This window comes from Petaurus breviceps, unplaced genomic scaffold (genome assembly GCF_028583685.1).
Source record: "Petaurus breviceps papuanus isolate PSGF00001 unplaced genomic scaffold, PetGlider_PUasm1.0 90750, whole genome shotgun sequence".
Classification (NCBI taxonomy): Eukaryota; Metazoa; Chordata; class Mammalia; order Diprotodontia; family Petauridae; genus Petaurus; species Petaurus breviceps.
Window position 1 is genome coordinate 12,739,589 of NW_027187335.1, and position 16,290 is coordinate 12,755,878.

General features: G+C 43.3%; 1 protein-coding gene across 5 annotated transcripts in view; it reads left to right on the forward strand.

The window, feature by feature from the left end:
• ACLY (ATP citrate lyase) overlaps positions 1–16,290 on the forward strand; it is a 45,467-nt gene that overhangs the window by 13,381 nt on the left and 15,796 nt on the right. For 3 of the 5 annotated variants that reach the window (XM_069067693.1, XM_069067694.1, XM_069067695.1), the window contains exons 9-20: positions 1,323–1,459; positions 2,205–2,266; positions 3,672–3,789; positions 4,993–5,147; positions 5,379–5,469; positions 6,352–6,381; positions 8,811–8,864; positions 10,108–10,249; positions 11,199–11,367; positions 12,707–12,811; positions 14,127–14,323; positions 15,510–15,591. In XM_069067693.1, coding sequence (XP_068923794.1) covers positions 1,323–1,459; positions 2,205–2,266; positions 3,672–3,789; positions 4,993–5,147; positions 5,379–5,469; positions 6,352–6,381; positions 8,811–8,864; positions 10,108–10,249; positions 11,199–11,367; positions 12,707–12,811; positions 14,127–14,323; positions 15,510–15,591 — 1,342 coding nt within the window. The remainder of the gene's footprint in view (positions 1–1,322; positions 1,460–2,204; positions 2,267–3,671; positions 3,790–4,992; positions 5,148–5,378; positions 5,470–6,351; positions 6,382–8,810; positions 8,865–10,107; positions 10,250–11,198; positions 11,368–12,706; positions 12,812–14,126; positions 14,324–15,509; positions 15,592–16,290) is intronic. The other 2 variants (XM_069067696.1, XM_069067697.1) reach the window with 2 other exon arrangements.

The following is a 16,290-nucleotide window of genomic DNA, read 5'->3' on the forward strand; positions in this document are numbered from 1 at the left end:
TGAGAACACTTGTTCTAGATTCTGAATTCTCTTCAGTCTTGTTGTGACCTAAGACACAATATCTTAGAGCCTATGTATGCCCACCTGCTGCAAGGAAAGGGCGTTTCCAAAGTGCTTTGAGAGAGGGGGCCCATGGCATAGACTTTATACACTATTTTTAAAGCCAAAAGCTTTAAAATTTCCCTTATCTGGGTGTTCTCTAGAACTGTTTGCTGGGGCAAATTTTATCTGTGACTTTAGTTACTTCTCTATTGAAATATGCCATGATGGGTGACTGGCTCAGAAAGAGAATGTCAGGTAGAGCCTATATCAGATTGCATGCCCTCTTGGGAAGGAGAGAGGGGAAGAATTTAGAACTCAAAATCTTATGAAAGTGAATGTTGGAAACTATAAATAGATAAGAGACAACATCAGTCTGTAAAAGTCTGAAATAACATAGCCATTCATCCATATGCTAGTCCCCCTTCCCCTCCTGCCAGTGTTCTATATGGGTGGTGCCATGTTAAGATGTTGTGGTACTGTACTGGCCACGGAATTAGGAAGTCCTGAGTTCAAATCTTGCCTTTGGGTGGCTAAGTGGTGCAGTAAATAGAGTGCCGGCCCTGGAGTTAAGTGGACCTGAGTTCAAATCCAGCCTCAGACACGTAACACAAAAACTAGCTGTGTGACCTTGGGCAAGTCACTTAACCCCAATTGCCCTCCCAAAAAAAGGCAAAAAAAAAATCTTGGCTTTGATAGTGGCTAGCTGTGTGGCCATAGGTAAGTCACTTCATTGCTCTGAATCTGTTTTCTCCACTGTAAAATGGAGATCATACTGGGAGCACCTACCACACAGTTTTGAGGCCCAAACAAGATAGTCTTTAAAAAGACTCATGTGTTCATTCTTATTACTTTTGCTGATCTAAATAGCATCAATTGATGGTTCACAAGATCTTCAGATCATAGATTTCGAGCTGGAGATCATTAAGACCAACTGCCTCACTTTACAGAGGAGGAAAGTAGGCAGGGAGAGGTCAGGTAGCTAGGATGGGTCTCAGGTGGCTTTGAGGTCACATCTTCCCGACTCTGGCCCTCTGTCCACTGTCTATAGGAAGATTACCCACATGTAATGTCTAACCCTAGCTTGCAGGCTTTCCTGTCCAATCCCCTCGTCCACACCATCTTCCTCCAGTAGAATGTATGTTCCCTGAGAGTAAGGCCTGTCTCTGGAGCTGCAGCACAGAGGTCGCTTAGTAAACACTTGTTGATTCATTGGTGGATGGGGATAAAACTAAGAATGAACTATAACCTCTTTTCTCTTGCCTCAATCACTTTTTTCACAGTGACACAATCTGTGATTTGGGGGGTGTAGAGGAACTGGCTAATTATGGGGAGTACTCGGGAGCTCCCAGTGAGCAGCAAACCTATGACTATGCCAAGACTATCCTCTCCCTCATGACCCGGGAGAAGCACCCACAAGGTGAGACAGTTTCCCCTACCCTTTTCAAAAAGAAAGCCTCTATCCTCTCCCGTACCCAAGGCCTGATGCAACACTCTGCCCCATTCTTGGTTTTCCATATTGCAGATTATCTGCATGTTACCCATGGCCTACTTTGTAATCACCAGCTGACTTTCCTTGCCCACTGTTATTGATGTGTGCTCAGGAAAGGAATATAGGCTAGTTCCATCATTCTCATACACTAGACCTGTTAAAAAGAGTTAGTCTTCTACATCAGAAATAATAGTTGAGGAATAGTCTGCAGTTGGGAATCGCTTACTTCACAGTGTGTGTGATTTACAGCTCTGGGCCCAGAAGGTCCAGGAGGGGTTGTCTTTTCCATCTTATATATTCTCTGATGGTTCTGAGGTCAGTTATAGAAGAGCTGGTCAATGGGTGAAAGGGATGGCCTGAGTCCAGGCTTAAAAAGAGCCTGGGCTATATTTGTTCCCCTACTAGAAAAATAAATAGTGGTTAATGTAGGTTGTTAATGTGCTCTGTAGTTTAAGAATAAAACACCACCTGGGGAAAAGGACCATAATCAATAGTTGGCCTTTCATTCAGCAAATATGTACTCAACACAAGCTTCAGAGAGTGGTACATACTAGGGAGCCCCTCCTACCCCCAGAGGACAGGCAGATTTTATCTTTCTTCTTTTGCTGGTTGGCTTGAGACATGCTAGTCATTGTCCCAAAACTTAACTTTTCTGTCCTCACCCCAAACTTAGGCAAAATACTCATCATTGGAGGCAGCATTGCAAACTTCACGAATGTTGCTGCCACCTTCAAGGTAAGGAGCTCCTGTGGGTAGTAAAAACTTCTGGGGAGGAGGGGTGGCTGGAAGGAAGGGTAAGTGTATGTGCTTCCCAGGGATTGAGGCCCGGGCCAGGGCTATTATCTATAGGCTAGACAGATAGAAGGTAGTTCAAGTGGGTTCTGTGGTTGAAGGAAGTAATGTGGTCAAGGAATCTTCATTGGAAGATGGACGCCTGAGGACCTACCTGAGAAAGCTGCTGATTAACTAGGTTTCAGTTTCCCCATTGGTCACATGGAGGGCCATGCGTCTGGCACCTTCTGCCCAGATTGGTCTAAAGTCCTTGATGACTGGTTGTTCATTATCTTCAATTATTGTAAAGTGGTTGTTTTGGCTTTTTATTAGATGCTTTATATTCTAATATTTCAGATGATGGAAATTTGCTTAGTAGCTGTTCAAATTTAAATTAAATTAATTTCAGGTCATAAAGTACCATAACATATTTCAGCCACTCCCTCTAAGTCCCCATTAGGATTCGTTGTTCATTCATTTTCATTTGTTTTTCCTCATAAAAAGTAATTGGGCTTCTATCCAATTCTACTTTTTTGCCCTATTTTTTATTATTTCATTAGGTCTTTTTGCAGATTCCTTTTATAGTCTTATAATTGTCTGTCTTAATTGCATTGTGGTATATACTGCAGCACATTAGCACACCAGTTTCACCAATTAGATACTTAGGTTGCTTCTAGGTCTTTTTGTTTGGTTGACTGTAAAAAAATACAATCACCTATAATGCTACTGTAAAAATCTTTGAACAGATAGGTTTTTTCTTTAATAACATTTCCCAACAGTTATTTTTGTAATTTTTGCTGCTTACTGCCAATTACTTTCCAAAAAGATGCTTGAAGTTTTCAGTTTCACAATTGATCAGTAAGTGTAATTGACTTTCTGCCGTCTTGCCAGCATTGAATTTGTTTGCTTTTAATTATTTTTCTAAGATTCTTTTACAGGCTCATGTATGGATTATCTAGGCTTTTCTTCAGCATCCTCTCCTTTCCCATTTTTGTTTGCCTTTTGGTCAAAAACAAGGGTAGACTTGTTATTTATAGATATTATATATATATATATATATATATATATATATAGAGAGAGAGAGAGAGAGAGAGAGAGAGAGAGAAACCAGTAATGAGCCTGGTTTTGCCTTTTGGTTGGTATGATACAGGCTCTGAAGATCATTCCAAATGAAGTCTTTTCCTCTGTGTTTCATCTGACCCCTAAATTCCACCTTAAGTAGTGTCAGGCAGCATTGTCATTAGAATGAATGTCCAGTCTCCTAAGGACATTCATTTGGAGGCTATAAAAAACAGTTCTCATGCCATTGTTTCAAGCCCAGTCCTATATACAAGAGTCAGACCTTTTGCTGTCCTTTGTTGGTCTCCAGGGCATTGTTCGAGCAATTCGAGATTACCAGGGTCCCCTGAAGGAGCATGAGGTCACCATCTTTGTTCGAAGGGGTGGTCCGAACTATCAGGAGGGCTTACGGGTGATGGGAGAGGTTGGTAAGTAAGATTGAGGGCTCTGGCCCTTTTACACTCTTACTCTTCTCTTAACACCCATTGTGCAGTTTTACTAAGAATTCTGAAACCTTCAGTTTCATACGTTGGGCTTCCCCTTCCTTCTCCAGTATCGTCCTATCTAGAGGTGAAATTCTGTGGCTGCTTTCCTGTTGTTTCTTTTTCTCCTTGCCTCCCCCCTTCCATTTTGTGCTAATTTTTACACTCCTGTCCACTCCTACCTCAAAATGCCCATTTTTCCCTGATATGTTCATCCATTTGTGACTGGGTTTGTTTACTTTGTATGAACTGAGCCCTACTAAAAATACATGTTTTAAATGGTGAGACCTCAGAGGGCAGGGAGAGAGAGGTCCTGCCTAAAATATGACTCTCCCAATTGGAAACACAATTTTATAACAAATAGCATTATTCAAACCTACATTAAAAATACAACACTTTTTTTTTAATCCTGTTGAAAAGAAGAAATTAATGGCCCTCTTTTATTCAGCCAGTGTGACCTGAGCACTTATTGAGTGTAGGAGCTTCTGGGAAGTACCTTAAGGGGTTGTTGTAACAGAAAGAAACAAGGACCCTGCCAGCATCCAGTTGATTGTTGTTGATTGGAGAGAGAAAATACCAGCCAGCAAAATAATTAGGGAAAACTGAAAGTGACTTTTCACGCTGTCCTGTCCCAGTTGGCCTTTTTTCTTCTCCCTACAAAGGAAAGAAGGGATACATCCCCAAACCCAAGAATTGCTAACAGCTGGTTTTAATGTTGGCTTTTATTTGAATAACTTACCAACTGAAAAAAGTGGTAGGTGGTCTCAGATAAGCTTACTTAGAAGTGAATCAAGTGCAGGGCATTCTGGCACAGTGGAAAGAGTGAAGATCACCATTTATTAGATGTGTGATCCTGTCACCTCCCTGAGCCTCAGTTTCCTTTCCTGTGAGGTGGTGACAAGAACACCTGTGTACTACCGACAACCCCTTCCTCCTCCCTGCAAGGTTCCTGTAGGAAGGCTAGTTCCTGTAGAGAGCATCTTGCAACCCTTAAAAGGACCATGTGAATGTCAGCTATTATTAATAAGATTGCCAATTATAATCTCTGTCATGGATAAGTAAGTTTTGGTCAGTGTGGGAAGAAAGATCCCTGTGAAATTAGACATGGCTTTGATTTTTCCCCCTTCCATCTCTGTTCCCTCACTCCAGGGAAAACCACCGGGATCCCCATCCATGTCTTTGGCACTGAGACTCACATGACTGCCATCGTGGGCATGGCCCTAGGATACCGGCCCATTCCAAACCAGCCTCCCACTGCTGCCCACACTGCCAACTTCCTCCTCAATGCCAGTGGCAGCTCCTCGGTAGATACCATTTGTTTTCTTCCTTCTTTTACTCTATGCTTTTTCTCCTAACTCTTTTAATGGGCAAGGAAGAGTAAAAAGAAAGAGGTGGAATGCATTCTGATTTTCTTAGGACTGGGGCCTACCTGGGTTTTTTTTTCCAGGTAGATTTTACTTCCTGATTTTTTTCTAGGGGCACATCATGGGACAGCAATGACTTTGAGGTAACCCAGATTTCTTCTTTCCCACCAGACCCCAGCGCCAAGCAGGACAGCATCTTTTTCTGAATCCAAGGCTGATGATGTGGCACCTGCAAAGAAGGCCAAACCAGCTGTCACCCAAGGTAAAATATCTGAGGGGTGAGGAGTTTCTGAGGCCTGCCCTGTTCCCTGCCCTGGTTTGTTATCTGAGCAGAGAGGAAGGAAAAAATCATTTGGGCATTGATGTGGGGGACTAGAAGAAAAGTATGAAATTTGCTGTAGATAAAGGAGGATTGTGGCCTTTGAAACTGGTTTTACTGAAGGTGTAAGGTCCGGAGCTGTCTCTAGGATAGTTCTTTCTCACTCACCATTACTTTACTATCCCCCCTCTTTCTTGTTCTATGCTGAAGGGAGGAATGGATGAAGGTGATGACAGAGGAGGAGACAAGATTGCAGAAATGCCAGAATGAGTCGAAAATAGACATCAGAATTCCTCTTTGACTCGCTTCTCTTTTTTAACTGGAAAACAGAGAACTGGCCCCTTGATTTGGATTCTTGTCAGTTGTGTGGGTTTGCCACCTTCATACTTGCCCCAATTCAAATAATTTTGTTGTTGGGTGGGAGGTGGAACGTCCTGGATTTCTGATGAGAATGGGTCTGGATAAGGTGGCAGCCTTGCTCACCCTTTATAACTGATGCATTCTTGGACCGTCTTTGCCCAGGTGGTAGGGAGGGATGAAGGAAGGAAGTGCCAGCGTTCTGCTCACACCTGATTGAGTCCTTTTTAAAGCCCAGCTTGCATCGTCCTCTTCCCTCCCATTATTTATTCTGAGTTGAATTTGGAGAGGTTTTTGCCTCTCCTTAGTCCCTTTCCCCTGTATTTCCTACCATCTGACTGTAATCTGAGTGGACAAGATGGCATTGGTATAATTGGAACCCCTTTTGCCTTGGCCCTTTGGTACTATGTACTCATCTTTGGAGTCTTCAGTGGGTCACTCAGTTGCCTTGGTAATTCTCTTTGACAGATTCAGTCCCAAGTACAAGATCCCCGAAAGGTAGGATGTCCATTGCTAGCTAAGTGTGTGGCCTTGTTAGTGGTTGATCATTTTGCTGTGTGCTTTTTTTCTCTCTCCCTCTCTGGTGGGTTTGTAGTGTTGTCTGGAATCTCTTCTGTCTTTCACTCTCCTCGAGTCCTGTTTTTCTTCTTCCTCACTCAGCATGTTAACATACTACTGTTCTAACTGGGTGACTGACCAGGGCCGAGCCTGGTTGGGGTGGAGTTGGGTAAGCAGCAGAACAGGAGGAGGAGAGGGTTTGGAGGTTGGAGAGTGATAATGAGGGAGATGAAAGCAGTTTTGCTGAAGGGAGAAGGGAGCCTGAGAGTGGTGGTTTTGTGTCTTTCCTTCCTGCATATACAGGAACGATTGGGAAGTAGAGAAATAAGGTCATGGTAGCTGAGAAATTCATCCAGCTCTCTCTTAACCTGTGTTCTTTGGAGGAAGGAGGGAACGTGATCTCAAATGCTCATTTATATCCAAAGTGACCACATCTCCCACTCTTTCTCTTGTCCCTACCTACCCCAACATGGCTTTTTAGTGCTCCCAAGGAGCAACAGGGATGTGCTTGGATTTTTCTCCCTTTCACTATCCTTGGGAGTAGGAACTGAGAAGGGAGAATGTTCAGGCGGCAGGTAAAGTCTTTAAATGTTTTGTGTGTTCATATCATCAAGGTTACCCTCGACAGGACCACCATATCAGGATCACCTTAGATAGAGAGGATAGTTGGGGTGACATAGAAACCAAGTTCGACTATTGGGTCACTCTGACTTTATGGTGGAAAATAAGTGGAAAGATGCTATTTGTGGGATCCCTGAGAAACCTGCAGATAATAGTGACCAGCAGGGTTTCCCCAGAGAAAATAATCTGAATGGATATATTACTAAAGTCAGATCATAATACATGTAAGTTGTAAGCCTGGATCCGTATTCAAGCATATAAGACGTCTGCCCTTTTCTCAGGGAGCTTATAGACAGAACCAGAGAAAAACGTCACTAACTGGTTCCTTGAACCTTTGCTAAAATATAATCTTATAAAATTAAAATCAGTTCTTCTTTCCCAGCTCCACCTTCATTTCTGTTCTGTCTCCTTCTGAGTTCTGAGCCTGGCAGGCAGGGAGGAAGGGCTGGAGGAGAGCAGAGGTTGGTCTTTGGGCAGGAGCAGTGGTGAGCGTGCCATCTTCTCCCAGGTTTGTCTGCCTACGAGTGAGAGCTGGGAGCTCAGGCTGCGTAGTAATTTCTTCATCCCTCTGGCCACCTTTTGTTACCTCTCTGATCATGGTGCTGATGCTTGAACCTTCCATGAACCCTCCTCGTCTCCCTCCCCGGTTTTTCCATACAAATCCATGTGAGCCTCAGCTTGTGCTGTCCACACCAGCTTCCAAGGCCACTGGGTCAGGGATTGTTTTTATTCAACATATAGACTCTGGAAATGGGGTGTGATTTAGCAGCATTTTCTGGGGCTTCTGCTTCCCTTTAACCCCTTAGGAGACCAAGTGCCAATCTCCAGCTTCCCAGGACCCCTCCCCCAAAGGGCCTGAAAGTCCCACTGAGTCTGAGCCAAGCCTGGTGTTTTTTCTAACTTGTGTGCCTAACATTTCATAAGTTACTACTAGTTTAGGCTTATCCCTCTGGTGCTCTCTCACTTCCCATGTGGGCCTTAAGTCTCCTCATTTCTAAAATGAGCAGGGATTGGACCAGATGATTTCCCTTCTGGCTCTAAAGCTTATGTAGCTGATCTGGCTGTGGTCCCACATGTCATTTCCTACTGTTGTTAACTAGGACAAATTAATGAATTTGTTGCCTGAAGAAATGTTTGGGGGCTAGAACTAGGATTTAGGGGTCTAGGAAATCTCCTTTCTTTGCATGCAGATCAATATCTGCTCTTCAGCCTCATCTCAGAGTGTTGCCCATGGTACTGAGAGTTGAAATGAGTTGTCCAGGGTCACACAGCCAGTATGTGTCAGAATTGGGGCTTGACGGTGTTGGACAGAGACTGACTCAGGATGTTTGTAACCAAGATATTTCTCTCAAGAGAGTTACAGTGTATGAGGTACAATTATAAAGATAATCTATCCAGGGGCAGCTAGGTAGCCAGTGAATAGAGCACTGGCCCTGGAGTCAGGAGGACCTGAGTTCAAATCGTATCTCAGACACTTTATACTTCATAGCCTTGTGACCTTGGGCAAGTCACTTAATCCCAATTACGTTGCCTCCCCGCCTCCAAAAAGCAAAAAGAAAAGAAAATATATCCTGGGGCAACTAGGTGGCAGAGTACAGACTCTGGACGTGAGTTCAAATCCGGCCTCAGACATCTATTGGCTGTGTGACCCTGAGCTAGTTACTTAACCCCAATTGCCTCAAGAAAAAGGAAGAAAGAAAAAAAATATATCCTGTTGCTGACTGGCTGCCTGATCCCTTTATCTCTAGGGAAACAGGTTAATATGCCGACTCTCCAAGGCAAGGTTGCAGAGATGTCAAGAGGTGAGGCTGGTGCTGCCTTTTGTAGTTCATTTATCACTGTCACAGATCTTGCTATCATTTTACAGATGAGGAACCTGAAGCCCATAGAGGTTAAGTATCTTGCAGCAGGCCACACAGGTAGTAAGTGACCTTGGTGAGATTCAAATTCTGGTCCGGTAGCCTGCACCCTGACCAGTGCACCCACATTGCTTAGGTCCATTTTATTGCAGTAGATTAAGATCAGATGCATCTAAACAGTAACCATCTTTGATCTCCCCCTGCCACTTCCCCCATGAAGAGTGGCTCTCCTGGGAGGTATATGTATGTAATGTCCACATAGCCCTACTTCATCTCCGTACCTCTGGGGGAATGAGGTGACAGCCAGCTCCCCTCTGCTGGTCCTGTTGTTAGAGAGGAAATGACTAGGCTTCTCAGCTAGAACAAAAAGAATGTTTTGCTCTCTAGGGCTCATGTTCCCCTCCCTTCTCTTCCTGCCTACCTACTGAGGACTTCTCAGGGAGCATGTGTTGGTGGCCCAGTAAACCCTCCAGAGAGTGGTGGAAAGAAGGGGGTGGGAGCAGGTAGAGAGACACCCCAAGGGTTAGTTGCCCTGGTAACAAACAGCTTCCCCCTTCCTTTTGACAGATTCCTCAGGAACTCAATAGTGATGGTTCGGATTCTACATAGTCTAGTATAGTAATGCCTGTTACCTTGAATTCTGATTCTTTAAACTACATGGAAGTAGTTTTTGTTTTTAGTTTTTTTTCCCCCACATTAAGAAGAAGGGCAAGGTTTGCCTTGCCGATTCTCTAAACAAAGTAGGGAGGAGCAATGTTTAACCAAAGAAAACAAACTTTAGGACCAACATCCTATTGGCAAATACACATAATTCAACAATTATAAACGATTTTTATCGCTTCATTCAAGCAGGTCCAGCAGGATTTAGCCATACTTTTCCACTGTTCCAGTTACTGGTTGTGCTTGAAAGTATAAGCCTTAGTTTTGAGATTATTTATATACAGACCATTCAGGAATTCAGTCTGGTTTCAAGTTAATGAGATTTTAGTAGAACATTAGTCAAGTTCAGCTATTACTGTATTATCTCAGCATCTCGCTGAGATGTTGGTAGCTCTCCCTTCTTCCTTCTCCCCTTCCCCCTCCTACAGAACCCATTTGGATTTGGGGTCCAGGGGTGGAGGGTGGGAGCCCTAGTGATCCAGGCCCTTGTACTCCGTCTCTTCTGTTCTCCTCTCTGCCAATGTAGGAAAGGCCACAACCCTTTTCAGCCGACACACCAAGGCGATTGTTTGGGGCATGCAGACACGCGCTGTGCAGGGCATGCTGGACTTCGACTACATCTGTTCCCGTGATGAGCCCTCAGTGGCTGCCATGGTCTATCCTTTCACGTGAGTCACCAAATTAGGAAGGACTGAAACAGACTGTGTGTGTGTGTTTGTGTGTGTGTGTCTGTGTGAAGTACATACATAGATACATGTACCTTGCACCCTGGCAAAGGGAATTAAGAGGTCCATGATGCTGAACCAGCATTTCATCTCCCTGAGCCTCAATTGCCACATCCACATAATGGGGATAACAATATATGTATCATTGACTAAAATCTTTGTACAAGAGAGGTCTCTGTGGGGAGCCATTCTGGGAAAGGATCTATCCTACCCACAGGCAAGGGAAATGCTTTCCTCCCTGTAGCCTCAGTCTCCTCATCTGTGAAATGGGGATATCAATAGCACTTCCCTCCCAGGGTGGTCATGAGGGTCCAAGGAGATAACAAAAATTAAGCACTTTTTGAACCTTTTTAAAGCCGTTGGGTGAGGACTAGCTGTTAATACTCCATTGGATTGGGAGGTCATGGGTTAAAAACTGTAGTGCTAGAAGGGACCTTGAGGTCATCTAATTTTGCCTTCTAATTTTGCAAATGAGGCAATTTTTTAAAAATTTAATTTAATTTTAAAAATTATTTATTTTTAGTTTTCATCATTCCATAAAATTTTGACTTCCAGATTTCTTCCCCATCCCTCCCTTCTCCCCACCCCAAAATAACGTGCAATCTGATGCAGGAGGTAATAGTCTTAAAGAAGGAAAGGGACTTGCCAAAGGCCCCTCAGGTCATAAGTGACAAGACCAAGAAGTTGCTCCCACTCCTAAAAATAATTTTAGTGTCCTCCTTTCTGGGCTGTGGCCCCACCCTCCACCCCCTGCTCCAGGCTGGGAGGTCATGGCCCTGGTGGCATTTATGTTGGTTCCCAACATCCCTTGGGGACCCTGTGCTGTAGGATCTGCCCCACCCTGACCCCGTCTCTCCTACTCCATCCCTTACCATTTCCATTTCTCTCATAGTGGAGACCACAAGCAGAAGTTCTACTGGGGCCACAAGGAGATCCTGATCCCTGTTTTCAAGAATATGGCAGATGCCATGAAGAAGCACCCCGAGGTCGACGTGCTCATTAACTTTGCCTCCCTCCGCTCTGCCTATGACAGCACCATTGAGACCATGAATTATGCACAAGTGAGTGGTCTGGGCAGTAGATGAGTTGTACTCTCCAGGGAAATATTGACACGTTGTGGGGTGGGAGGCCCAGGTTCAGTAGGTTAGAGAAACCCCAACACCTGCATTCAGAGCAAACACCCGGAGTTGCTTGAAGCTTCTGCTGCTGCACCCCCTGACTCCCTGCTTTGCTATCTACACAGGATTATCTGTTTTCATCTGTACCTGCTTATATCCATCCCGTCCTAGCAGCCTTCTGACACCTTGTTTGCTGCAAGCTTGATGTCTGTCCAAGAAATGAAAGCCATTTAAGATTGGACAGAACAAAAGAGAATTAAAAGATGACTGTAAAGATGGTGTCCAAATGCCAATAGTTTTGATTTGTTAAATGGATGATTTGTTCTTAATCATCCCATCCCTGTTCACTGTCCATTGGCATTGGTGATAGCTGACTGTGCTAAACTCTGCAGGCCATCTTCCCCTGCCCCTTCCCAAGCCCTCTGGGGTGGGTGGATGTAGCAGAGAGCAAATACTATAGACAGTCATTGACTTTGTATTGGCTGAAGCCAAGCTGGAGTGATTTGGACAGAGATGGAGGTGGGGGAGAATATGAAGGGGTAAAAGGTGTTTGCATTATGTTCAGACTAATGGACCAATGTTTTGGGAAAAGAAGATGGGCCTTGGTCTTAGTTTTGACTGAGGAGAAAGTAAGGCAAATTTGTACACACCACTGACTTGGGAAGTATTTGTACCTGCTTAGGTGTGTGATGATTACTTTTTCCCCCCTCCCCCAATATTTTATTTTTAGTTTACAGCATTTACTTTTTTTCCCCACTCACTAGTATTTTTTTTTTCAAATTATATGTAAAGATAGTTTTCAACATTTACTTTTATAAGATTTTGAGTTCCAAATTTTTTTCTCCCTCCCTTCATCCCTCCCCAAGGCAGCAAGCAATCTGATATAGGCTATACATATACAGTCATATTAAACATATCTCCACACTCGTCATGCCACGAAAGAAGAACCAGAACAAAAGAAAAAAACCACAAGAAAGAAAAAACAAAAAAAGTAAGAATAGTATGCTTTGATCTGCATTCAGACTCCATAGTTCTTTCTCTGGATGTGGGTGATAATTACTTTTGTTTGCATCTGGTCCAGTCCAAATAAAGGGAATAGTCTTGGCCTTGGAGGAAAGGCAGTAGAGAATTCTATAGGAATTAGGGGTCAGAGAGCAGAGGTCAGTGCTTAGAATTTGAGAGAGGTCAGACTGAACTGCTTCAGTCTCCATTATCCTGGTCTGGAACACTTTAGTGAAATAGGTCCTTAACAACCTCTCTTTTTCTCTCTTTCCACTTACAGATCCGTACAATTGCCATCATTGCTGAAGGCATTCCTGAAGCTCTCACCAGGAAACTGATTAAAAAGGCAGATCAGAAGGGAGTGACCATCATAGGACCTGCTACTGTAAGTTTTTCTACTTCTACATTTGTACTTTACATTGTATTTGTAATTCTGTTTCAGGCACTAAACCAAAAGATGTGGTTCTTTCAAGGTAGAAGGATTTTCTCTCCCTTATTTCTGGGAAGTTATTCCCACAAATTTCCCTGTAGATCACCATAGCACTTCTTGAAGGCATTCTCCACTTAGTTGCCAAAGTCCTCTTCCTAAAGCCCAAGTCTCACCACGACACTCTTTGTTCAAGAAACTGCAGTTTTTCCCTTTCATCTTTCATATTAAGCAGAAATTCTTCTGTTTGGCTTTTAAAGCCCTTCACAATCTGGCCCCTTGTTTTATTCCCCTCCTGATGCTTTAACATTCAGTGACACTGGCTTCTTTCCATTTCCTGACTCCCTCTGGACATTTTCCTGACTCTGTCTCTCTCTCCCCCGTGCTTGGAATGCTCTTCCTCCTCACCTCCCAGCTTCCTGGCTTCCTTCAAGTCTCAGCTCAGAGCCCACTTTCTGCAAGAGGCCTTTCCTGGGCCCCCTCAGTGCCAGCACCTTCCTTAGAGTCCCTCCAGAGTAACCTGTATACATCTTATATATACATGGTTGTTTGTGTGTGTTTTCTTCTCCATTAGAATGTGAGGTCCTTGAGGGCAGGGACTTTTGTATTCCCAGGGAGTAGCACAGTGTCTGGTACCTGGTAATACTTACTTAATGCTGTTGATATGACTAAAAACAATGTATAGTCAGTTCCTGTCCCTTCTCTTCTCTCTCCTTTCTTTATAATCCAGAGGAAGTATTTCTGACCTTTTCAATGATTGGTCTCTTTACTATAAACAAAGGAGGCCTTGATTTTTGCTCCAGGGATTACCAAGATAAAACAAACTGGCTAAAGCCAAGATTTTAAACTGAGGGAAGGACATTAATATATTAGAAAGAGATAGCTTTAATGACATTTGTGTTGGGAGACAGAATTAACATTTGGATGTTAAGCTAACCATCTAAGAGGTATGGTATGTCTGTTAATGGGTCTTGTTTTTACCGAGGGTATACTGCCTTTTATAGTAATGCTGTATATGGTCAAATTTAGCCAAAAATCATTTTGTATTTATCCATGTTATCATGGGATTTTCCTCTACTTTTCTATTCTCCCTCTTAAATATTACTTAAGGAACTAGGATTCCATGTAACTTAGGCAGACAGTTCTTGCTATCTAATCCATTCCACTCCTGACAAGACCCTGTTGGAGCAAGATTGATGATGTTGCAACTGTTGGAATTTCTCAGATGCTCCCTCCACTCCTCCTTCTGACATCTGTCTCTTTTGTCCTGTAGGTTGGCGGGATTAAGCCTGGGTGTTTTAAAATTGGAAACACTGGTGGGATGCTGGACAACATTCTGGCATCTAAACTGTACCGGCCTGGCAGTGTAGCCTATGTTTCCCGCTCTGGGGGCATGTCCAATGAGCTCAACAATATCATCTCCAGGACCACAGATGGTGTCTATGAGGGTGTAGCCATTGGTGGGGACAGGTAACTGTCACCAGAACCAGGGAAATGGGATGGCCTAAGGCATCTAGGAGGTTTTAAATTTATTAGGGAAGTGAATTGTAGGCTGAGGGGCAGGACACCTAAGTTCTGTAGTTTCAGCTCTCACTCTGATTCTTGCACAAATTACTTAATCCCTTTAGACCTCAGTTTGACAATCTGGAAAATGGTTTCCATGCTTTCCCTCATAGGACTGTTAGAAACATAAGATCAGATATTTCAAAAGATTGATGATTTCATCACAGTGGGATTTCCTACCACTGTTAAGATCAGAGCCTCATTTATAGCTTAGTATGTGGCTTTAATGAGTGGTTTATAACCTGGCCCCCCCCCCCAAAAAAAAAAAAATTGTCATTAGTCATTTCCTGGTGGTAGTCGACCACCAATGATGGACTTCTACAGCTAAGTGAGGCTAAACCTTGGACAGTTAACACATAGTTTTAATGAAGCCTGAGGTAGTGATAGCCTGAAATAGATTTCTAACCCTCAGATTCATCCTCACATCACAGTGAGGCATCTGATAATAAAATACTAGACAGAGAAAGTATTTTGTGAATTGTAAATGTTCCATCAAGGTAATAAATAGTCTCCTAAAATAAATGTTACTAGGGGGCCTAAAAAAGCCCCTTCCTCCAGAATGACCTATATCTATGCTGACCCAAATAATAACAATAACTAATATTTATATAGTGCTTATGATGTGCCTGGCACTATAAGCACTTTACAATTCTTTTCTCATTTGAGAAATGATTTGATAAATGAGGAGGTTCTGAATTAAGATCTTTTATGCATAGTTTCTAGTGGGATTTCTCAAAAAAGGAATAGCTTAAGCTGTTTTTGAGGGTGTTTTAGTTTTGGGGGGGAAGGGCAGTAGGGGTTAGATGACTTGCCCACAGTCAACACAGCTCATAAGTGTCTGAGACCAAATTTGAACTCGGGTCCTCTTGACTCCAGGCCTGGTGCTCTATCTACTGTGCCACCTCGCTACTCCCAAACTGTTATTGTTAACATTTTTCACTAAGACTATATTGAGACTTTAGTATGATTTATAAATTTATTACTACCTCTAGTATTGTTTATAAAATTTCATTTCCATTCACTATAAAATTAATAGCAGCCAACAAAAATAAAAAACTTTCTTCTGACCTCTTTTATCATCTCTTACCTTCAGGTACCCAGGTTCAACATTCATGGACCATGTTTTGCGTTATCAAGACACTCCAGGAGTGAAGATGATTGTGGTGCTTGGCGAGGTGAGTCCTTAGTTCTGATCCTGATCCACAGCCCTAGGGACTTGGGGATTCAGAAATTTCAGCAGATTGAGAGGCATTGGAGAGTGAAAGAGAGAGAGTGTCACCTCGAACGCAGGAAGATGACTTGTATTCAAGTCCTCCTTCTGGGTGACTATGAGCAAATCATCTCTCAGTGCTTGGGGGCAACTTTTTAAGACTTTGTTTTACAAATGACTTGCTAGTCTGCCTTGGTAGGAGTTTCTACATGGGATGTCTTTTGTCCCTTTGCCCCAATACTGATGAAGTCACAGATCCAGATCCCCAAAATAAGAGAATTACAGCAAGGTTGTGGTTGTAGTTTGTCCTTCATTTTGAAGAGAACCATGACATCAGGGAGATGATGACATGACTTGTAATTGACTTTGAGTGAGGGAGGGCTATGCAAGGTCATCAGCCTCACTTTGTACTCTAGAGCCATCTGGGTCCGGTGGCTTGATAATTAATGATCTGGATGACTGGGGAAGGCCCTGGCTGCAGTGGTAGGCCTTGGCCCATTTAAACTAGGATCTTTTCAGGTCTCACTGTGAGTGAGGCAACACCCATTCAGTGAATAGGCCTTTTTAAGAAGTGAGTCTAGGGATGGCTCCTTTAATTGAAAAAAAAAAATTGAACTGGGAGGGAAAGACCCTCAGGGTTGCTGGCCAAAAGAGAAACAGTTAC